Source organism: Gossypium raimondii, chromosome 9 (genome assembly GCF_025698545.1).
Source record: "Gossypium raimondii isolate GPD5lz chromosome 9, ASM2569854v1, whole genome shotgun sequence".
NCBI lineage: Eukaryota > Viridiplantae > Streptophyta > Magnoliopsida > Malvales > Malvaceae > Gossypium > Gossypium raimondii.
Genome location: NC_068573.1, coordinates 42,318,502 through 42,342,755, shown reverse-complemented (window position 1 = coordinate 42,342,755; position 24,254 = coordinate 42,318,502). Strand labels below are relative to the sequence as shown.

At 35.0% G+C, this 24,254-nt stretch overlaps 4 protein-coding genes across 5 annotated transcripts; 2 read left to right on the top strand and 2 right to left on the bottom strand.

Annotated features, from left to right (window-relative positions):
* Positions 1–2,030: 2,030 nt before the first annotated feature.
* LOC105799886 (protein CANDIDATE G-PROTEIN COUPLED RECEPTOR 7) lies at positions 2,031–3,789 on the bottom strand. The gene has a single exon (XM_012630689.2). The coding sequence runs from the start codon at positions 3,627–3,629 to the stop codon at positions 2,313–2,315; it is 1,317 nt and encodes a 438-aa protein (XP_012486143.2). The 5' UTR covers positions 3,630–3,789; the 3' UTR covers positions 2,031–2,312.
* A 4,357-nt stretch (positions 3,790–8,146) lies between these two features.
* Positions 8,147–13,611, top strand: LOC105799885 (phosphatidate phosphatase PAH1). Its single transcript, XM_012630687.2, has 10 exons — positions 8,147–10,187; positions 10,294–10,874; positions 10,965–11,038; positions 11,438–11,522; positions 12,000–12,086; positions 12,355–12,427; positions 12,753–12,796; positions 12,901–13,029; positions 13,123–13,221; positions 13,330–13,611. Exons 1-10 carry the CDS (start codon positions 8,762–8,764, stop codon positions 13,381–13,383), a joined length of 2,652 nt encoding a protein of 883 aa, XP_012486141.1. The 5' UTR covers positions 8,147–8,761; the 3' UTR covers positions 13,384–13,611.
* A 3,413-nt stretch (positions 13,612–17,024) lies between these two features.
* Positions 17,025–18,974, top strand: LOC105799884 (probable membrane-associated kinase regulator 3). Its single transcript, XM_012630686.2, has one exon. The coding sequence runs from the start codon at positions 17,206–17,208 to the stop codon at positions 18,259–18,261; it is 1,056 nt and encodes a 351-aa protein (XP_012486140.1). The 5' UTR covers positions 17,025–17,205; the 3' UTR covers positions 18,262–18,974.
* A 1,841-nt stretch (positions 18,975–20,815) lies between these two features.
* On the bottom strand, positions 20,816–23,909 carry LOC105799883 (ankyrin repeat-containing protein At5g02620). Of its 2 annotated transcripts, none has more exons than XM_012630685.2 (4): positions 23,659–23,909; positions 22,856–23,245; positions 22,245–22,654; positions 20,816–21,898 (listed from the first exon to the last, which is right to left on the bottom strand). In XM_012630685.2, exons 2-4 carry the CDS (start codon positions 23,163–23,165, stop codon positions 21,023–21,025), a joined length of 1,596 nt encoding a protein of 531 aa, XP_012486139.1. In that variant the 5' UTR covers positions 23,166–23,245; positions 23,659–23,909; the 3' UTR covers positions 20,816–21,022. The 2 variants fall into 2 exon arrangements, with proteins under 2 accessions (XP_012486139.1, XP_012486137.1); XM_012630683.2 differs by having other exon boundaries at positions 23,673–23,909.
* Positions 23,910–24,254: the final 345 nt, after the last annotated feature.

Below are 24,254 nucleotides of genomic sequence, written 5' to 3'. Positions count from 1 at the left end.
AAAAAAATCAAAACTATTTATAAATTGTAGTATTCATTTAGAATCCTAGGTTTACAGTTCTCTTCAGTAAATAATAATATTAATATATACGGTCAGAGGAAAACCTTCTTGTTTTACATAATAATTTCTTTTTAAGTTTTCCAACTTTATCAATAAATCATTTCAACCTTTTATTTAATTTTTTATCTCTTTTAATCTTTAAATTTATATTTTTTATCAAATCATCTTAAAATTTATAGAAAACTTAATGTGAGTTAATTTTGTTGACGTGACATATATGTGAATTGTCATATAAATAACACGTCAACATTTAATTAATTTATAATTTAAAAATACTAAAAAACATTTTGTATAATTTTATTAATTTTAATGATTTTTATTTTTAAAAATAGTTTTTTTTAATTTTGTTTTTAATTTAAAATTAATTAAATGTTGGCATATCATCCACATGTATAAAACGTAAGGGTGAGTAAAACTCAACTCGATTCGAAAAAGTAAAAAAAAAATTAAATTTCGAGTTAATTAAATCAAGTTATTTGAGTTTCGAGCTTGAGTCAAGTTGAATTTTACAATTCAAATAACAAATTAGTATAAATATCCATTTGGTCCCCGTTAATTTTAAAAATAACCAAATTGGTCTCTCTCGTCAAAATTTTCAAAAATTCAAAATATTTATAAAAATTTCAAAATTTATATATATATTTAAAAATTCTAAAGAATATATGAAGAAAGTTAAATTTTAAAAATTTTCTAAAATAATAATTTTAAGACCTAAATAAATTAATTAATGATTCAAGTTTATCATGTTAAAATATCTTATTTTTATTATTATCATACTAGATTCAACTCAATTTCATTTCACTCGATAAGATGACAAAATAAAACTCATCAACTCAAAATATTTCACTAGTTTTGATTTGACTAGATTTGATCAAACGCTCAGATAACAATTTTTTAAAAAAATTAATTTTTCCTTTTATTTTAGGGTGATCTAACAAAAAGACAATTTTAAAGGCTAAAAGATTAAAAATAAATAAAAGACTAAAATAAAAATCTTTTTTTATAAAATTGGATAGCCAAAAAAACCATTATATCTTTTTTATATTGTGTTTCTAGATGTATTAGTAGGCAGCAACAACCACCATAAAGGGAAAGGGCAAACCTGATTAAATACTGCAAATCTTTTATTTATATATATGCAACTGATGATTTATCATTCAGCTTAAAATAGGCACAAAAGAAACAAATAAATGCAATTTAGTGTTCCAACCATTTAGAAGATTATGGAAAAGTATGGGTAGATCATAAACGAGGAAGAAATTCATCACACCAAGGCTGAGAACTAACAGCTATAGCATTTTGACAAGATTTTCTTCTTTGCGTTTGGGAAATTAACAATATCATTACTCATTAGCCAGCCAATTCAATAATAACCACAAGAACACATACATTCAACTTGAGCACTAACTAGTCTACCAATAGGAAAGGACAAACACTAGGCATTGCCATTCAAATTGCTGTGAAGACCAATTGGAAATAGATAAAGACAAAAGACAAAAGTTGAAACAACAAAATGTTAGGTAAATTGACTTGCTGATAAATAAATTCAACTTGACCACTAAACAGTAAATCTGCCAATAAGAAAGAACAAACGCAAGGCATTGCCATTCAAATTGGAAATACATTACGGCAAAAAGACGAGAGTTGAGATAACAAAACTTTAAGCCAATTGACTTGCAGGTATTGCCCAAAATGTACTCCAAACACTGACTAACAATAATCAAAGATCTTAGTCCCAGTTGATTAAACCACTTGGGACACAAGACTTGTGTTCATCGGTTGAAACCAATCTCAAGTTCGATCCCTCAACAACCCTAAACCCATAATAATAATATAAAGGGAAAAAAAATCCCCATAGAGAACTTTAAAATTTTGCATTGTCTGGGTAGTGAAAACCACCTCAAGCCATGATCATCCAGTATCAAGACAATCAATCATTTTCGACATAATGTTTCATTTAATGCGTAGAATTGCAGAACGGAAAAAAACTTAAAACTCTTTGTTTCTAAATTCAACCTTCTGAGAGAAGTTCATTAAGCAGTAGGCAGAAATACAGAAACATATTCAAATTTTAGCAACAAGTTAAACATAATAAAAACAGTAAAGAGAAGAACAGCGACAGTTGTATGCAGCAACTTGTATCCGTAAAATTCACTAAGAACAAACCTCAAAACTAGCCCCAATTTGCATCAAAAGTAAAAATCCAAAGTACCCTTATATAAGTTCTCTTTTCAGCGGCCGGAGGGGTTTTCTCAAAGCTCGAATTCTTCATCTCTAAGAGCGATTTCAGCAGCCTCTTCATCTTCCTCGTCAAGAATAAAGTACTCATTTTTCTCCACCGGCCTAAACATGTAAAACATAACCAAATAAAACGCCAAACTCGCGGTCTCCTCGGCGGCATTACTAACCCATTGATACTTGTAAGCTGCAATCGTCCTCAAAGCAAACACCACAATTCTTGTGAAATACAAATACCCAATCACCACAATGTAAAACTGCCTAAACAGGGTCAACTTCGCCAAATTCCTTGCAGCCTTCCCATCGGTCTTCGAAGTTTCTCTCAATGAACGGATCGACCAAACAATTGGGAAAATAATAGCGCAACAGCAGACGATATCAACCAGCAAAAACAACTGATTCCATGTCACCCAATCTTTAATAAAAGGCCCAGTTTCCCCGATCACGATCGAAGCAACATTAGCTAAAACTTGAAGCGGGATCACGATCATCAAAACCTTCTTTTCCCTTTCTTGTAAAAATGGTTTCAAAAAGGACCAACCGGTGCCGATCAAAATGATGACGGTGAAAAGCAAAACGACACGAATAAATTGAAAAATGTAGAACAAAACATCCCAGCCGTGAGGAGTTCCGGTAACCTTAACGTAATGCTTATCTTCGGCAGCGCAGATCAGATTCAAAGCTTTGAATAAAAGTAAACCGCTCATCAATAAATGGATCCGGTGCACGGATCGTTTGTTGGTATAACAAACGTAGATCCAACTACCCAAGAAGACTAAGTAGAGGATGGAGAAGAAGGTGTAAAGGGAAGGGAGGTGGGTTAGACCAGCGGAGAGGTAATCTTTGGAACCGTCGCGTTCGAGATTGTAGGTCTCGGTTCGGACGTTCATCGAAACGCGGGTTTCGGGGGCGCAATTGGCGAAAAAGAGAGAGTATTCATTGGGTGAAGAAACAGGGTAAGTGTGGTTGAAACGCGAGAGGGGAGGTGGGGAGAGGTCGCCGAAGGTGAAGAGATGCTGGATGTAGCGAGAATCGAGGACGCAAAAGTGAGGATTCTGTTGAATCTCGAGGAGGACTTGGAGGAGAGCTTCCTCGGATAAGAGGAAGAAGCCAAGGCGGGAAGCGTCGGGATTGGGGGCATTGGCGGAGGAAGTGACCGAGACGGAGGAGACAGAGATGGCGATGTGACCGGAGTGGGTGAAGCCGAATTTCTCGAAGAGGATCATGGGGCGAGAGTCGGAGTTGATGGTTAGGGTTTTGATCTCTGCGATGGAGGAGGAAATGAGGGAAAGGAGGAAGAGGAGGAGGATCTGTAAGGGTAGTTTCGCCATTTTGGGAGAATTTACGGCGGTAGTTATGACGGTCGGCGTGGTAGTTACGGCGGGTTGGACGGAAACGAAACTAGAGGAAGTGAATGAATAATGAATGAATTTAAAAGGTTAAGGATATCGGGTTTTGCTTGGGATCTTAGATTGTTTTCCTTTTTGTGATGCTTTTATGATCTATCAGAGAAATTCAGATCGTAATCTCCAGTTCAAGGCAAGTCTACACGGCGTCGTTTCGAACCGGAAAATGGGTCTCCATGTTTGATGGACATTGGCGAGTTGGGTCAGTCCAACTTAATGGGTTCAAAAATCAATGCGTTGCCTGAAAATGGTCCAACCCATTTTTATTTTAGGCTCAAGACTCTTCCCGTCCTTTTGCTATAGTTAAATTATCATTTTGATTTCATAAATTAACTAAACATCAAATACGTTAAAGAAATTATTTAAAATTGATTTTTGTTATAATACTTGTTATCATCGGCCCAAAACCTATTCGGGTGTTAAGTTTAGGGTAGGATACATGTTGACATGTATGAAATCCACTTAGTATGTTATATCGATGAACAATACCATATCATATAAATAGAGAAGCCTCACCATTTAAGAGAGACAGGGAAAAACACTCAACAAATTGGCGCGATAAGCATGGAGAATTTTCGATCTTCAAATCTTCAGTTTGTAAAAAAATCAAAATAACTCACCCCAATGAGAATTTTCCCATTAATTTTTTATAGGACAACCTGGAGTTTCTGGTGCTGGTAATCAGCCCAGTGAGATGGATTTATTTGCTGGTTGGTTTGCCAATCGGCCAGAAATTTTGGGTGATTCGGCTCATGCAGGAGCCTCAAATTCTTTTAACTTGAATATCCCTTTTGGCCAGAAATTATCACTCCCTTCCGATTAGGAGGCATCCCCACAACAATTTTTTTACTCTTCATGAGCAAATGAGATTGATGAGGGAGCAAATGACTCTGCAAAATGTTAGGTTTGAGTAGCAACAAACATTTTAGTAAGAGTTATTAAGGCAAAATGAAGAGCTGAGGAAAAAGGAACAGTCAAATAATTATGATTTCCATGATAATGCCATTATGCATAAAAAAGGCCCCGGGGTACATGCAAAATCGTGACAGAACGAGATGGATGCTCTACGTAGAGACGTACGGGCTTTGCATCCTAACTCTCAAGACATGGATTAACTGTTTTGTTCTAACAATCTTTTAGCTCTTGAGATCGCAACTATAAGTTTACAAGCTGATTTTAAAGTTCCAAAAGAAATGTTTGAAAGTAGGAGGGACCCTCGAGCACATCTTATGCAGTACAATGATCATATGAATGTGCTGGGAACTTCTAATGCTGCGAAGTGTAAGGCCTTCTCAATGAGCTTTAAGGGAAGCGCAAAAGATTGGTATTTATCTCTCCCGCAGGGTTCTATTCAAAGTTTTTCACAGTTAGGTCAAATGTTTTTAGGTAGGTTTCAAGCACATAGGACAATAATGGGTACTCCTATGGGTTTAATGTTTGTTAAGCAGAGAGAAGGGGAAAGTTTGCAAGATTATATCAATCGTTTTCATGCAACGACGTTAAATACAAAAAATCTAGAGGACCAATGGGCCATCGATGCTTTTATTATGGGAGTCTTGAATGAGCATGTGCAATACTCGTTCACTTATAACATGCCACAGAGTTTGGCAGATTTGTATGAGATGGCTCACAAATTCTGATGTTTTTGCATAATCTTTTGCGGATATGTCTGGGGTGGATCCTCAAATAATTGTTCACATGTTAAATGTGTTACTTAAGGTTATACCAGTTAAACAAAAGAAAAGAAAGTTTGCTCCATAGGTTGTAGAGGCAGGAAATCAGAAGGTGGGGAAACTGCTATCAACATGATTTATCAGAGAGGTCACATATCCTGATTAGGTTTCGGATGTGGTAATGGTGAAGAAGGCTAATGGCAAGTGGAGAATGTGTATTAACTTCACCAACCTTAATAAAGTTTGCCCTGAGGACATTTTTCCTTTACTCTCGATTGATAGGTTGGTTGATGCGTCCTCGGGGCATAGATTTATGATATTTATAGATGCATTCTCAGGTTATAATTAGATATCTATGACCCTATAGGATCAGGACAAGACATCTTTTGTTACCGAGGAAGGTTCATTTTACTATCAGGTCATACCCTTTGGTTTGAAGAATACATATATGACTTACCAGAGGTTGGTAAACAAAACTTTTAAAGAGCAAATTGGACGAAGTGCTGAAGTGTATGTTGATGATATGTTGGTGAAAAGTTCTACTCTAAGGGGGGATGTTCAAGATTTATTGGAGGCATTCGCGTATTTAAACCTTAAACACCCTTACCACCTTCATCAGCTTCACCCTTACCACCTTGATTGCCATCACCAGAACCTTCAATAGATGTTGCAATTAATAGTAAATCATCATCAACAAAAACAACAATGACAGTCTCAAGCTCTACATACAGGTCTATCTCATTATGCTTAACTAATAGTTCAACATGTCAATAGTGCTACTATCATTCCACACAACCTTAAAGTTATCTTGCAAAGTCCCACTACCATGTACATGGAAATAAATTAGTTGCACTGTATTGAACCCTAACCCTTTTTTAACTATTTTACACAGCTTAAAATATGATATCGTATCTGGATCCTCTTTAATTCTCAACATCTCACCACTTGAATACCCAATATGGAGATCACGTAAATACCTCCAACATACAAGTTTATGTAGTATTTCTCCTCTACAAACATATGTAGTTTAAATAACAATAAAAAACATATTACAAAAGTTAGAAAACAATAAATTCTAGACTAACAGACAAACAAAGTGCAACCAAAAAAGGTGCACACAAACAAAATATAAAAATAATATAAACAATACAAAATGCATATAAAGTTAGATGATTTAATAATTATATAATCAAATCTTATAAAATTTTTATATATATAACATAACAACAACAAAAGATGCAGGGATCACTTCAATAAGTTCACCTATTGAACTCTGCCTAGAACTAATGCCCCCATCAACCAACATTATAACCCCCAGATAAAAATCGTGCATTGAACCAAAAAGTATAATGAAACATGTAAATTTGTCAAATTTGGGGTTGACCAATATCATTAATGAAATTGAAAACCCTAAACCAAGAAACTAAAACTAAAAAATCCTCTTCTTTCTAGTATCCAAATTGAAAACCCTAAACAATAAAAAAACTAAAATACCCAAAATTCCTCTTCTAATTAGTAGCCAAATTGAAAACCCTAAACAAAAATCCCTAAAATCAAAAACCATAAATCTTAAACCCTAAACTAAAATCCTAAAAAAACACTAAACTAGAATCTCCAAATTCAACAACCTTAAACGAAAGTCCCTAAACTATAAAACCCTAAACCAAAATCGAAATAACATATATAACGTTTTAGTATGAAAACTTTTAAAAGCATACCCCAAAATATCATTGGAAATCAAAATGCAATTCTACAACAGGTTTTGGATAATATTCTTTCGCATAATTTGTAACACCCCTAACCCGAGTTCGTCGCTGAAACAAGGTTACAGAGCATTACTAGAGTTTAGAAACCAAACAAATAGAAAATGCAAATATTTCATATCATATAACATTCATATAAAAAACCAATCAAAATCATTCATATTATCCCTTATACGAGCCCTCGAGGCCCAAAATACACAGTAGAAACAAATTGAGACTAAATCGAAAACTTAGAGAATTTTTCGAAAACACTTAAAATTTTTAAAACTTTAGGGATCACTAGGGGTGAGTATTTGATCAAGTCGAGTCGAATCGAGTCAAAATTTTTTGAGATAGTTGAGTTGACGAATCCTATTTTAGCAACCAAACTCAATTTGAATTTTTTTCGAATTGGATGAATGGAGTCAAAAAAATTCGAGTCAAGTCGAGTCGAGTTAACGAATATTATTATTTATACTCAATATTGTGTTTAATTGAACCGATTATTTAACTAGTTAACGAAGTACAAAATTATTTAACTACATAAACAATATAATGGTTTTGCCTTTTAACTTAATGAGTAAACATTTATCAAAACAACATAGTTTTGCCTTTTAACTTAATGATTTTGACTTTTAACTTTAGAAAAGGTAAGCATTTAACAAAAAGGCGTAGTTTTGCCTTTTCTTATTCGGATTTTCGAATAACTCGAATTGTGTAATTCATATTCAAGTTAAACCAAAAAACTTAATTTTTTATTCGAGTTGATCCAAATAACTTGATTAACTCAAATAACTCAAACTATTTAATTCAAAATTTAAAAAAATTATTGAGTTTTTTGAATCGAATCGGATTTTGCTCACCCCAGTTAAGGTGCTCCAAACAAAAACAAAAGACTAAACTGACCAAATAATCAAACGTTAGGAACTAGTTTTGAAATTATGCCAAATAAAAAAAGAATACATCTGATATTTCCTTTTTTAACCATTAACGTCAAATAATTTCTTATATTTCCAAATATTTTAACACGATGTTTTTCCTCGCTTCCACCCACGTTTCTAGTGTGCCCATTTTATTTTATCATTGAGTTGATGTTCTGTAATTAGCATTAATAGATTTAGGTGCATTGCTGTGTCTCTATCAATTGCGTTTGACTGCTTTAATTGTACAATCATCGTTTAAATTCTGTTTCGTTGCCGAGAAATTTGGCGGAATAAGTAATTCCAGTTTTTCTTGTTTCTAAAAGGTTAAGTTTCTTTTATTTTTTCCTTCCGTTTTTCTATTCTAAGTAATATGTTCATGACATTCTGTACTGGGTTTCATATAATATTTGTGAAGCGGGATTTCAAGATTTTGTATGAAACTAGTAGCTGTTAGATCCCCGGTCTTGCTTTTCTTTTTCTTTTATTTATATTTTGCTGTTGATCAAAAGGGGAGCATTGGGTTTTGGTTTAATTTTGAATTGCATGCAGATACCTAAAGATTAAGAGTGAATACCATTGAGAGGAAAGGAAGGTGTTGGATTTATACAGTTGATTTTTTATTTATTCTTTTTTTATTGGAAAATAAAGAATCTGAAAAAGGGTTTTCGTTATTTTCCCTTGAATTTTGTTAAATCCGAAAAAGGATTAAGATTTGACAAATGAATGTGGTTGGCAAAGTTGGGAGTTTAATTTCACAAGGTGTATATTCTGTTGCTACCCCTTTCCATCCTTTTGGCGGGGCTGTTGATGTCATTGTTGTTCAGCAACAAGATGGGACATTTCGAAGCACGCCATGGTATGTTCGGTTCGGGAAGTTTCAGGGTGTTTTAAAAGGGGCTGAGAAGGTTGTTCGTATAACTGTTAATGGCGTTGAAGCAGATTTTCATATGTGTCTTGATAACTCTGGGGAAGCCTATTTCGCAAGGGAGGTTGATGCTGGTAAAGGATATGATACAAATGGTGAGCTGAAAGATTCTGAGTCTGAACTGACACACGATGATGGTAATAGACACATTGCTCAATTTTGTAGACTTGAACATAGTCTCTCAGACTCCAGGGTGGCTCTGTTGAGGGATGAATTAGATGCCATTAATCCGAAGCGGCTTGAAAGGTCGGAATCTGATGCTAGGTTCTATGAGTTTCAAGATGAGCAATCCTTTCTAGAGGATTCAGTTAATGTGTCAGATGTCGGGCCTGGCCAATGTGATGGTTCAGATGGTGCATGTCTTGGTGATGCACAAGATTTAGATTCAGAAGTTGTCTTGGTCAGTGTGGATGGTCATATGCTTACAGCCCCTGTATCAGCATCGGAGGAAAATGATGAAGATGTGCAATTAAGCACACCCAGGTTTCATATAGGACCAGGTGAAGAACCTGAGTGTTGCAATGGTAATGAGGAGCTAATTTCAGGTGACGATGTGTGTGCTGCTGGTTGTATTAATAAGCTCAGTTCAGCAGCGGATAAGGACTCTCATGATATTAGTGTGAACAGTTATTCAACTGCTTTGAGACACCATCCAGAAGTTTGTGTAGAAGGGAGGGAACAAGGCTGTCAAACCGAAGTAACTCAAAACCTTTCTAACCATCAAAGTGAATTTAACAGGCCAAGTGATGTTGGAGATGCATCTGTGATTAAGAGAAGGGGGGAGGTTTTTCAAAGCTGCCTTGAATTATCTGAATTGGGAAGACATGGTGAGAACACTGATCCTGTAGGTACAAATAAGCCATCTAAAGCTCACATTTCCCATGATAAACCTTCTTGCAGCCCTCCAGACTTTAATGAAATCAAAGATGGAGATGTTGGTGACTCCAGAAAGGAAGATTTGTTGTCTTCTTCCAACAATAATGGATCTCCTGACTTACCAGTTGAAAACAAAGAGTTGGAATCTGATTGTTTGGGTCCTAACAATGCGTCTGTTGGTAATGGATCTCAAGTGAACGATGAACAGTTTGGCACATCAGCATTGACTGATGGGATAAATGGCAGTCCACAAATTCCTGAACCTGAGAATAAGAGTAGCCAAAGTGAGAGTGTCAAAACTGAATCTACTTCTGGTAAAGAGACAGAAGCTCATGCTAATCCAGGTAAGGAGCTAAGAGTCCTTTTCCTCCTTTAATTATTTCCCTCTCTTTTTCCTTGCTTTGATTCTCATGGAGTACTTGGTTTCTCTTGCTCACCTTGTCTGTTCAGGATTTGAGATCTCTCTCTGTGGAAAAAAACTTCATGCTGGTATGGGGTTAGATGCTGCAGCTGCAGTCTTTGAAGCACACCGCATATCAAAGGAAGAATTTAAAAATAATGCAAGGTCAATTATTAAGAATTCAAACCTTATCGTCCGGTTTGGAGACAGGTATTTTCCTTGGGAAAAAGCTGCTTCTGTTATTCTTGGAATGGCTGCATTTGGTTCAGAGTTATCTCTTGAGCCCCGAGATGCAATCCGTGTTGAACAGGATGAGTCATCAAACTCAAGGGGTGATGATTCTGTAGTCACTTCCACATCCTCTAGCCGCGGATGGAACCTCTGGCCTATTCCATTTACAAAGGGCAAAACACTTGAGCACACTGATAGCAATTCATCAAGTGAGGAGTTGTTTGTTGATTCTGAATCTGATATACAAAATACACAAGCAGGTTCAACTCTTGATTCTTCCCGCAAGCAATTTATTAGAACCAATGTTCCCACTACTGAGCAGATAGCTTCCTTGAATCTGAAAGATGGTCAAAATATGATTACTTTCAGTTTCTCCACCAGGGTTTTTGGAAACCAAGAGGTTTCAGTTCTCTACTAAATTCCTCATCATGTTTTCGAGGTTTGTGTTATGCTTAAATGTCAGCCTCTAAAACCTATGCATCTTTAACAGGTTGACGCTCATCTTTACTTGTGGAAGTGGAATGATAAGATTGTAATCTCAGATGTTGATGGAACTATTACCAAGTAGGGATTTTTACCTCCTGACGTATCTCTCTGCATTATTTAAAATGTTCTGTTTCACTCATTTAGGGGCTTGTCTAGACTCACCTGTAATTCTTATTATGATATGTGTATTCTCAATCGGTACATGATTTCCTTAATAGACTTGTTATGATGAGTTCAATACTGAACTAATAAGTAAAACTGGATTATAAAAGAACCGGAGATAAATAAGCCAGGTACTTATATATTTGAAGCTGAGATTGATCTTCCCCTAAGACCTTCAGCATTAAAGCAACAATGAGCATTTCCACAACCTGTCATTTCCTAATTGATTTATGGTGAAATCTTTGTTTTGAATGTGTTTCAATCTTGTCTAAGAACAAAATGTATCTTTCGATAACCTTGACACATTTCTTTCAGGTCTGACGTTTTAGGCCAGTTTATGCCTTTAGTTGGAAGGGACTGGACACAGTCTGGTGTAGCCAAACTTTTCTCTGCTATTAAGGTATGCTTTTCCTCATATGTTTCATTGTTTATCTTGACTTAATTGAGCCTTAATTCTGTTCTGTACTATGATGCAAAACTGGATCTATGAAATGACTCCAGCATTATTCCTTTCCTTTTGTATACCCACCACCAATCAAAAGTCGCCTCAGTCTCATGTTTTCCTTTTCTTGTTTCTTCTTCTTCTTCTTCTTTATAAAATTTCTATTGATCTAAGTGATGATATATTCTTTCATCGGGTTTTATAATGCTAGTTTATGGAATAACATTTGACAGACTTAGCACCATGATGATGTGAATGTTATCCCATTATTATGCTCCTTAACTTTTCTCTATTACTACCATGTTTTTGCATACACAAACACAATATTGCTTCTATGGAACATTGGGTTCAATATCAAGTCACTTTGGAGTTTGATTTAGCAAAGTGATTTCCTTGGTATCTGATGTCAAATACCGAATTGTGTGTTCACAACAGGAGAATGGATATCAGCTGCTATTTCTCAGTGCGCGTGCAATCGTTCAGGCATATTTAACCAGAAACTATTTACTCAACCTAAAACAGGTAGCAAAATAGCCAGGTTTTGCTGCTCTTAACCTCCTATTTCAATGTTAGAAAATTCTAATATACAATTTTTTATTTCTTCAAAAGAATTGTTTTCTGTTGCATCCGAAAGCAATTTTTACGTTTTACTTATGGAAGCAAAAAGGCAAAATGACAAAATAACAACTAAATGAATAAGCCAACACATCTAGAGCCATCTTGTAAAAAAAAAATCGTTGAAATCATGAGTATGTAATCAAATTCTTAACTGATTCCTTTTTTCATGCAGGACGGAAAAGCTTTACCGAATGGACCCGTTGTTATTTCCCCTGATGGTTTGTTTCCTTCATTGTACCGTGAAGGTAAGGTCTTCTATTTTCCCCCCCATTTTTTCCATTGTTTATTGAAGTAAAATATAGCTTGTTGTTTCAAGTTTGCATCACAACTTTGTGGCTTCAGTAACACAAGGGAAATTACATCCCATCATAGAACCCATGAATGATAAAAAGCGTCTATTTTTGCACTTTTGATCTTTTTTGTCGAAATCTTTTGACTGTAGTATGTAGTTATGTACTTGCATGCATTATGTTTTGTATCCTCTTCACCCCTCTCCATTTTCTTCTTAGTTGTAATAACATATGAGTACCATTCCGAGTTATTCTACAATTTCCTCCTTATTCATGGCAGTGATAAGAAGAGCACCTCATGAATTCAAAATAGCATGTTTAGAGGTAAATTCTGAAATAATAAACCTTGTTTCTCAATATAGATTTAAACTATTACTATGATCAGATCAGTCTTTCACCTTTGATTTCTTGGTTACATGTGCATGCAGGATATCAAGAAACTTTTCCCTTCCGATCACAATCCGTTTTATGCTGGCTTTGGAAACAGAGACACAGATGAGCTCAGTTACAGAAAAATTGGAATCCCGAAGGGCAAGATATTTATAATTAACCCTAAGGTACAACCATATGATTGTATGAGAAAAAAGAGACATAAAACTTAACTGAAGCCTGTCTTGCGGTTACTATTGACTTTCTAATAATCTTGGCAGGGTGAGGTGGCTATTAGTCAACGTATTGATGTGAGATCGTATACGTCATTGCATACTCTTGTTGATGACATGTTTCCGCCAGCCTCATTGGTTGAGCAGGTAAGGAGTATATTTCCTGTCTCTTTACTACAAATTCTCTGCAAGATTGTCCCTGGATTTTATTTTGGAGCCTTCAATGGTTTCCCTGATATGGAAATACTTTTGCAGGAAGATTATAACGCATGGAATTTTTGGAAAGTGCCATTACCGGATATTAAGTGAGATGGTGGCTTAAGGAATACAGTTTGCTTCTACCAACTAGTTAATGAGATGATGAGTTGGGTAAAGTGGCCCCATGGTGAGCAGATTGTCGTGACTGCTTCCCACACATTTATATTCATCTGTGACCTTCAAAATCAAAATCATTGCCTCCCACAGATGTATGTACCATAGAAATAAAAACATTGTTTTGTTGATTTCTATGATTAATATAAAGTGCATTTTAACACATTCTACTTATTCATTTGGATGGTTGATTAGAGTTCCTAAGACGAAAAAGTTGTCGATTGCAATTAAAAATATGGATATTTGTTATTGTAAGATGAAAAAGTGGACAATATGTTTCATGGAGGGGAGAGAACAATCTATCATAATTAACAAAAACTTGAGTTTAACTACATCTTGAAGGGGATTGGTTCCTAAAAGGGTTGATTGCAGTAACAATAACCTAAGCTATGGCAATATGGCATGATAAGGCCATTAATAATGTTATATAAGATGTTTTCATCATCAGCTCTGAAAATCCAATATAAAGATTCACTGAGCACTAGCTGAAGTTCAACAAAACATTTCCATGCAACTTTTCTTACTGTTATTATTTAGAGTTTATAATTGTTTTTCTTAATAATATCGTTTCTAAAATTCGAACTTATGTTCTTTTTTTGAGAATGTAATATATCTTACCACAACGCTCAAATGCTTTTTGATTAATTTGATGATTGTTGTAGATCACATAATATTACTCTAACATAATTCATCGCCATTTTTATGAAAATCTATAATAACAAACACATTTCCGATTCTCTTTGGTGCATTGTTATGGTGGCATGTTATGGATTTGAACTCAAAATTCAGATGTTGAAGATCAACATTTTCAATGCCTTTAATACCCAACCATTCCTTAAGGATCAACTATTGTTTTCGATGATTACAGCTTCCTTTGGATATGAGTAGAACTCACGTTTCAATGAGTTCACATATTCTGTACAAATGTACCATGATTTTGCGTTTAGATAACAACAATTTTATTCAATCGTGAACCTCATACCACATTGGAGCACTAATTTTTCACTAGGGTATTTTGCTCCAATTGAAAAGCAAACCTCCCGTTTAAAGAAATGGGAAGGATTCACTTATACCTTTTAATTTTACATCATTTTCTATATTTTTTTATGTAATTATTATCTAAGGATCTAATAATCATATATTATATTTCACTTCTATAGATCACTTATATAGATTATGCATGTCAAATTTGATATAAATTAAATTTTTTAATTATTTGTTATATGTAAAAGAAATTTTTCTAACCGTTAAATAGATATTAATATATACAAAATTTTAGATTGATATGATAGATATATTATATTGATTTGAAAATTTCCATACATAGCAAATACAATTATATTAATAAATTTAATAGTTGAGTCGTTAAATTATTAATGGTATAAACTTTTTTATAATTATTAAGTTTATATAATAATATAAGATCCAAATTTATGAGTTCTTCCTCCAGGTCTTCAACCACGATGTATTTATGCTGTTGTGTTAGGACTTTTAGGGGCCATGGAAACAGGACCATAAGGAGACAAAAAGGCAAAAACAGGGACAGAAATAACAAGGTAAAGAACCAAGGACGCTAAGATGTTAGGACGAGGGAAAAACTAATAAATGTAGATGGAGTAAATGCAGGTTCAGGATCAAAGCTTCAGAATGAAACATGTTAATATTTTTGCCATGCATTCGAATCAATTGTAAGACTCAGAAAGTAGTAAAAAGGAAAACCCACTTATAAAATAAAAGTGAGTCCCATTACCCATTGGGTCTTGGCCTTGAACTTTTCAGAGATCTCAGCTCTGAGTTGTAAATGATGCAACTTTGAGTCTTTTTGACAGTGGCTCAGCCAAATGATGCAGGCATTAGTGTTTTAAAAGCTAATTGCCACGACCGAAAGTAAGATCCCTCCCCCTCTGAACTCAGTGACCAGCATCACGTGATCACCTGCTTCATTTGTTGCAGCGAAACCCAGCTTACCCTTTTATTCCACACCAGAACTTGGCCTTCACCCTCATAACATAACACTAAAAAAAAATATATATATATATATTCTTGTTTTTCGGGCTGGAGTACAGAGTAGAAAACTGCATATACAAGGTTCAATGAGCCCTATTCAACATATTGCGGCTGTGGTTTTGGATCAAAGATTTGAAGGTTGTTTTTTACCAAAATTAAACAATTAGTACAAGAGGAGACAAGCAAAAATAAAAAGCAGCCCCCCAGCCTTGGATAAACCACGTCCCACCACATAAATATTGGAGTTTGTTAAACTTGATTTTTTTGTAGGTGAATGAATGGCGTTTATGTTTGTTTTTAGTGAGGTGAATGAAAATAGGAAAAAGAAAATCAAGAGGAAAAAAAATACAAAATATCTAATGTTTTAAAAACCGAGGTTAATTCATACAACTATCCTCCAAAGATAACTTCATCTGGAATGTACAAGTCTCCCATGCTTTGACCAAGTCAAATACTGGTTGGCATACATTGCATTGTCTGATTCTGATAGATCATTATCACATCACAGCTCTTGGAGAACACATATAATTTAGCTTAGCTTAGCTTAAAGGTTTTGGAACTTTCAATATATAATAATAGCTCTCTGTCCCTTAGGCTCTAATTTATCAGTATTGAATTGTAAAACTTGACACTGCAAAAAAACAGGTTTTGGAAACAGGGCTGGCTGGCTTTCCCTTTTCAAATTTAAATTTTGCTGCAGTGAAAGAAGTTTGCGGAGGTGCAGAAAACTACAACCCCTATTGTGTATATATATATAAATAAATAATTGGTCTTTTGTTTTATATTCAGGAAATAATGCTGTTTCTATTTCAAAAGTTTTTAACTGTTAGACACGAGTATATTAAATAAAGAGTGGACGTAATATAGGTTAAAATTGAGGCAGACAAGTAGTAGATGCTTAAATCCTTGAGAATTCCCAAGTGGATACACTATTATTATACATGTCATTATCATATAATTTGAAGATTCCATGAGTTCTTTTGATCTAAATTTTTCATTCTCCTACTTTCATTTTCTTCAACACTGTTGAAAGAGATATGCATGGGCTGCTTACAATGAAACTTTCAGCAAAAACAAAAGGGAACTGTCACCTTTCTTTCTGCTGATATTGGAAGATTCTTACCTTCTGCCACCACATTTCAAGTTCAATTCAAAGTACATAAACATGGGGTTCACCAACATTGTTATCCCACTTTCCTAAAACAACAGTTGTTGCATTATAGGGATTTGATCATATGGTTCTAAGCTCATCTTTCAAGCTTTACTAGTTTGTACCTGTTAGAAGTTCATTGGCTAATGGCTATGGATGCAAATCATTCATTAACATGAGAAGATTCTTTGCATTTTTTAATTTCAGAACTGGAAATTATCTGGAATAAAAAGACAAATGGTTGTAATTCACCTTTGGGAATTGGTATCTGATGTAAAAATAATAACAGCAAGGTCATTTTGATGCAGAATTGAAGGGATAAATATGCAAAAATACTACATATATGGGTCAGTCAGAAGCTGTTTTTTGCCATTTTATTATTTGGAACCATTCAAGATATTACTTACTAGAAAGGAGAAAAAAAAAGGGTGGCAAATTAAAAATGGAAAAGATCTGACAACTCCTTACCATATGATTTTCTTTTTCTAACTTGACTCCATCTTCACTTTAAAGGATACCCCTCTCTTTCGTCACCAACCTCACACCTTCCCATAACTGAGCATCCCCCAAAGACCAAGAGAGGTGCTTTTGAGAGTTGAAAAATGATGGCCATAAGCCAAGCTTCAAGTAACCATGCAGATGAAGATTATATAGATATGGAGGTAAGCTCATCCTCCAACTATTTATGTTATTCCATAAGCTCTCCACCTCAAAGTAGAGAGTTTGAGTTCCAAATGTGTTCAGTTTCTCCAGATGGAGATATTACCTCTACTTATCCAGCTGATGAACTCTTCTACAAGGGCAAGCTCCTTCCCCTCCACCTCCCTCCTCGCCTCCAAATGGTTCAGAAACTACGCCAAAGTTCCAACAATGCTGCCTTGGACTCCAAAACTCAACCACCCATTGAACCAAACCCTGCTATCCCTTCAACTAATACAAGTTTCCCACTGGAATACTGCACCAGCATCTCTGCATCAGAATCCTGTAGGGTGAGTAGTGAGCTAAATGCTGATGACTATTTCTTTGAATGTTCAACTGAAATGAATGGATTCATCGGCAACGGTTCGGTTTCGAAGACGTCTTGGTGCCGAAAGCTCATGCAGATCAAGCAATCCTCAATAAGCCAAAAGCTCAAGACATCTCGGGCATATCTTAAGTCCTTGTTCAGCAAGTCTGGGTGTTCAGATGAATCTTGTGCCAAAGCAGCATGCAATGTAGAAGCAGGTAATGTTTCAAAGAACAAAGATTGTGTAAACAAGTACATGAAAATGGCAAAGAAGAATCCATTTGGTAAGATTGATAATGAGAGATATAAGATATCAAGTATCATTATGAAGAGCATTGATAAGGAGGTGGTTGAGGATGCTGCAAATAGCCATAGGAGGTCCTTTTCAGGAGTAATTCAAAGGCATTCTACAACAAAGTCTTCATCTACGTCTTCATCCGATTCCTCTTCATCGTCGTCTTCATCGTTTTCATTCAGCTCAAGCGGATTCTATGATTTACAGTTGCTGAAAAGAAGCAACAGCGCCAATTCGGAGATGGAAAATTCTATTGAGGGAGCAATTGCTCACTGTAAGCAGTCTCAGCAGCTGTCTAGTTCAAGAAAGATTTCAGTTAACGGGGACCAAGAAAGACCAGGATTTTGCAGCATATAATCATATGAAAGAACTTTTTTTTTTTTGGGGGGGGGGGGACACTGAAAAATCCACCATGAGAATCACAAAGTTGGTACCCAGTTCCTGTTACATTCTTCCAAAGTGAGTCATTTTCAATGCAGTTGCAGTGTGAGATATTTTAGATACTTTGCATGATTTTCCTTCACTGTTAGACAAGATCAATTTGTTAATGTTACTGTAATAGCTTTCTATGGAAGAACATATTGAAAACCCCATTATTAATCTAATTTAAAAAAAAAAAAGTGTGGAGATTCTTCCATGGAAGATTATCATTCAAAATCAATGGTCACTATATGGCCTTTTCCTTTTTGTACTTGCTCAAGATATTGCATGATTAGAGTTGGTTGAATGTTTGCTTCAATTTTCATTTCCCCTGTTTCCTTTTTATTTTTAATTTTTGTTTTCCTCCTTGGGCTGGGACAAGACATTCTCTTTTACAAGGACTTGCCAGTTTTCTTAGAGCATCTTTTGACATTTGACAATGATCTCAAAGTTTTACTCCATTGATGCCAAGTTTAAAAGTCAATTTCTGTTGATAACAGTGAAATAGGAATCCCCAAAATTTTTTTTCCTAAAGAAAAAAGAAACCGTTCTATCAGTAAGATCAGCAGAACTTTAAATCTTAAATTCTGTATAAACTGCGTATTTTACAAAAAGCCCCTTTTTCTACCTGAAGCTTTTCCCAGAAATAGAATTTTTTTATTACCGTTTCAGCCTTTCAGGCTTTTTTTTTTCTAACGAAACTGAAATTCCCAGTTTAAGAAAAATTATTTTATCAACTTTTTAAGTATATGTTTATTTTAATTGATAATGATCATGGATGATATGGTAAAAGAAATTCATAAAAATCATTTTTCGAAGTGATTATAATAATAATAAATTTATTGCATAAAATTTAAAAATATAAGAATTAACATAAAAATTTAAATCCGCAAGTCCAGAAAATCCTCTACCATCTTTCTTAACTTTTCACTTTAGTAAAGTAAGTTATTATAATAATAATAATAATAATAATAATAATAATAATCTATTTTCACTTAATCTAAACAAGGAAATAACAGTAAGTGGTCATTCTTTTACTGGTCAAATAACTCCCTTGACATCAAGGAGAGAGACCCTGCAATCTTACTTTAAAAAAAAGTAGGTTTTAAATTATACTTTGATGCCTAAAAAAACTTGATTAAAGGAACCAACTTATGCTTTATTCAGAAGTAGCATGATCATCCCACCTGCTAACCACCATGGTTTACTGCAATTTGAGACTAAACTATACCAAATGCTTTAGGTTATTGCAATTATATTTCTATTTATGAAATGATTTTCATCACTACCCTATACGTAACCATCTACATGGAAAATGTGCAATGTCATTGTTAACTGAAAACGATATGACCCCAACTATAAAGCAAAGAAATTCATTATATCTTATTGTTCTTTTCTCATGAATTTGACTAACCATTAAACTAAAACAAAACATGCCTGCTAGATTTTTGACATGGAAATAATGAAATTGCATTGCAGCTAATTTGACAGATGTTGAGCACCATGAGTACAGACAAGAATAGAAAAGCAACTAGTCCTTTTCCCTACATGTATGATCATCACCTTTTTTTCTTCTCCACTTGGTGAGAAAAAAATGGAAGTGCAAGGGTCTAACACTTTGTAAGCTAGTAATTTGGATCTTTATTTCATGTTTATGTGAAAAAAACTAAAAGTTGGATTCCAAAATTATATGCTTATCATGCGTAATTTGTATGAGTAAACTATGGGGCTAGCTGAATTTGGTATTGAAGAAAGGAAAAGTTGCTGCTGCATATACTTTGCTTAAAATATAGAAAAATAGGGCCCTTCTAGTTCTTGCTTTGAAATATTGTGTTAGTGGATGGAACAGATGAGATTTACAGATAACTTACCATTGCATTCAATCATAATCTCCCCCTAGAAGTAAGTTTCAGCAATGAACTCTTTCAAAGTTTTGCTTTGGGACCATTTTAGCATGTGGAAGAAAATGTCAGAATAGATTCAAAGCATCAATAGTATATCCTCAAAGAAAGTATTTTGGAAGTATAAAATTTCTGTAAATAACTTGTTTCCCACTTTGTTCTGAAGCACTAAGCACCTTCAGCATAATGTTACCATGTATAAAATAATCATAACTGTTCTAAGTAATCCCTTTTTAAAAACTTGTGAGTTATTCCATAAGATATTTTCTTTTGCAATGAATGTGGTAAAAGGAGACTCACTGAGAAGGAAACTATGTAGGAGAATCACCGCAATGCTCAGCAGTTAACGGCACCCTTGTTTTTTTGTCTTGCAAGAAGAGGAAAAGGAGCACGGTTAACTGGGAATCTTGTACATACGACCTGGAAAAGCACAGCATAATATCGAAATATATCATACATACTCATTTGATATGCTTTTGGATTATCATTGGAACAAAGCAATCAGCAAGTTCTGAGATTAGAGTGATTGTAGTTTGACACGTTCAGACATAAAAACTATCAGATATATAACGAACGTAACAAAAAATCCAGACAATAAAGCCAAATCATTGGCTAATTTGTTTTCCTCGATCCATTTAACTACAAAAACGTCTGTCTACATATATATGATGTTATACAATCTGTATAAGTTCAATATTGCATTTTTTGCTTAGGCTGACAGTCTGCGTCAGTTAGTGAGATCCATGTACAGATAAAAAGGTGGGTGTCTAGGTGAAGGCCATAAGGCGCGTTGCAGCTCAAACTGCATAGAGTTTCTTATGTTCATTGTTCAGAATCTCCGTGTCAGACACATATGACATTGAAAATGATCGAGATCCACTATTCATTGAAGATCTCCAGATGCTGTGTAGTTTTGAAGCCTCGATACGGTTCACAATCACCCAATAACACAATGTCCCCAATGTTGATACCATGATAACAGTCCCTATACCAGTAACTAGATTAGCTAACCACCACTCATCTCCAACTACAATATATGAAAGGGCTAGAAATGCAACTGAAATCAGTACACAAGCCAACCACATGAGCTTATTAATAACTGCCATCATCTGCTTCTTTGCTTTTCTGTGTATAACTACAATCGAGGTTTGCACCACCACAACAGCCAATGATATGAAGAGGGCTATAGCGTCAAAGACAATAAAAATCAAAAAGGGCAGTTTTGAAGCAATTCTCGCTTGTCCAGGAGAAACTCCTGGTGAAATATCTTTTGGACTGTCAGCATATTGGCCTGGGACACTGAATATGGCAGCAAACGCAATAGTGGCAATGAGAACAGCCACCACTGTGGTGGAGTTGATTGCATTATTGAGACTGTCAACATGAATTTTGTTGATTCGTTGAGCTATACCTTGCATGCGTTTTCTCGTTTGGCGTGTGTGTTCAAACTGGTGATGAACCCCATTCTTTATATCACTTACAGTTTGTTTTAGTTCTTTAGCCGAATTTGTAGGTTGTGTCTTGATGAATTTGGCACACTGGACTCCATGCTCTTTTAAGATGCCTGCAATATCAGATAGTTTGTGTTTCTCTGCAATGTCAATAGCTGTTTCCCCGGACTTGTTGATGACTAGTTTGTGAACTCCATTTTGATTTAGCAGCTTCTCAACAATCTGAAAGATCGAATTAGAGATTAGACCAGCACACAGTCTTTTCAACACTATAAGAGAGACAAAAATGTTCTATCAGCAACTTTGGTTAGTTACTTCTGGCCATTGCAGAACGCATTTGTAGAAAAGAAATACTTGAATAGTAAGTAAAATTGGTGCTTATTCTAAAGCCCAAAGCAAAACCTTGTATTACTCGAAATAAGACATGATTAGTTAAGATGATTTTCAATATCTGACAGCATGCAAAGCCATTATAAGTTCATCCTGTATGCTTATTAAGTTGGCCAAAATAAAAAGGCATACTCTAATCAGGAAACACGGCAATCACCAAAATTTCAATACTAACTACCTGAATTCGACCCTTTCGAGTCCCTATATGCAAAGCAGTATTCCCCTTATTATCAACCATGTTTATTAAACAAGGATCTGACTTTATCAGCTCATCAACCACTTCAATATTATGCCCTTTAACCGCCATATGTAGAGCTGTCTGCCCCTTCTTGTCTGTTCTTGTTGTGATTCCAGGCTCTTTAGACAAAAGGGCCTTTACTATCACTACATGCCCATTCCTTGCTGCTGAATGCAAGGCAGTTTTACCATTGCTCTTTGCTATTACAGCCACGTTGCTGCCTTTTTCCAAGAGGAAATTCACCACTTCAGCATGGCCTTGTGATGCAGCAGTGTGCATCGCTGTGGTGTTATAAGAATCAAAAGTCATCGAAAGATCAACATTGGCCTCCATGAGAATCTTCAATACCTCTGAGAGATAGTAGAGAAAAAAGGATAATCAGTAGGCAAATACACAAATAAAATACCCTCAAGCTGTATATGCAAATAAAATTACTTCAAAATTGTTGACCTTTACTACAACCATTGATTTCATAAAATTATTTGGTAGAGAAATTGCAGGGTTGGACATTCATAATGATTATCAGGTGAAAATCAAACTGAAGAACTCACCCAGGTTCCCTTGCTTGGCAGCTATAAGAAAAGCATCATAGCCATTCCTTGCTTTAATACCAGCCAAAACAATATCACAATACTTAATCAGTTCCTTCACTAAATCAGCCCTACCACACTCAGCAGCAACATACAAGGCAGTTTCACCAGATTGATTCTGCTCAAACAAGTCCCCAGCTTCGCATCCTCTAATTATTTCCAAAACCAGGTGAAGATCCCCTGCTCTCACTGCTGAGTGAAGTGGTGTATCATCCCTTTTACCTGTCAACTGCTTTGCCATCTTTTTCTGGAAAATTTGCTCTTCTCCCATAGTTTGCTTCCTTTGATGCAAACTTCAATTATCCACCATATAAAAGGATCAAAAACTTCACCCTAAGCATAAAAGAATCCCTGAAATAAAAAGATAAGATGATTCAGAAGACTGACGGGGCACGTGGAGAAAACCTTAGAGCTTGATTTCCTTGATATCATCATGATCTTAACATTTCTCTTGCAACCCAAGTTCCGTACACATGTTTTAATCTTTGAAATAAAAATGAGACACATTAGTCTCCCCACGGCTTCATATCTATATATTTATTAGCACAAATCATTCAAAAACGTATGAAAAAGACACGAAAAGAAAACCATTGGATAAGCACTGTAAAAATTGGAAACTTTTTCTTCAAGTTTAAATATTTATTATCATTCAATGAATCAAAGAGAGTAATTGAGTAGTTAAATTTAATACTAGCTATAACGCCAAAGACCCCAAATGTTCAAAAAAAAAAAAAGAGAGACTAAAATAAAGAAATGGCTTTTACTTTATTTAACTCACCTTGGTTCCTAGCTCTGGAAAAACCAAAATCCCCCTGCCTTCTCTGTTTTAGAAACAGATTAAAAGGAATTGAAAAAGAAAAGGGTGGTTTAGAGCGGTGAAGAACAAAAGAAAAAGAGGAAGAAATAATAAGAGAAAGTTTATAAGCAAAAAAGGACAAAAAGAATGATTGTTAGTCGAAATGGGCAAGTGGAGGAGAACTTTTTGGTGCAAAAAGCTTGTAAGCAACAATCACACACCACTGAAACATGGAGCAGGGGTTGCCTTAAAATCCCATTTGGGTTGGGGTCCTACGCGTACAGTAACAACCAATTATGTTCTCCCATCATCAATCAAACATCCTGCGGGTGTTTTTTTGGCCTTTCCTACGTAATAACCGTGTGGAGCATAGCGTTTAGGATATTGATATTCGCAATATTTAAATTTATTTAAATAATGAAAATTAATGTTATTTTTAAACAATTTGAAATTTTTTAATCTAAATTTATTACTTAAAGAATCTACTAATTATAAATTTTGATTGATTGAATTGTAAAAAATATATTGTAGTTGATATTCTTCTAAGAGATAACGATCTTATAT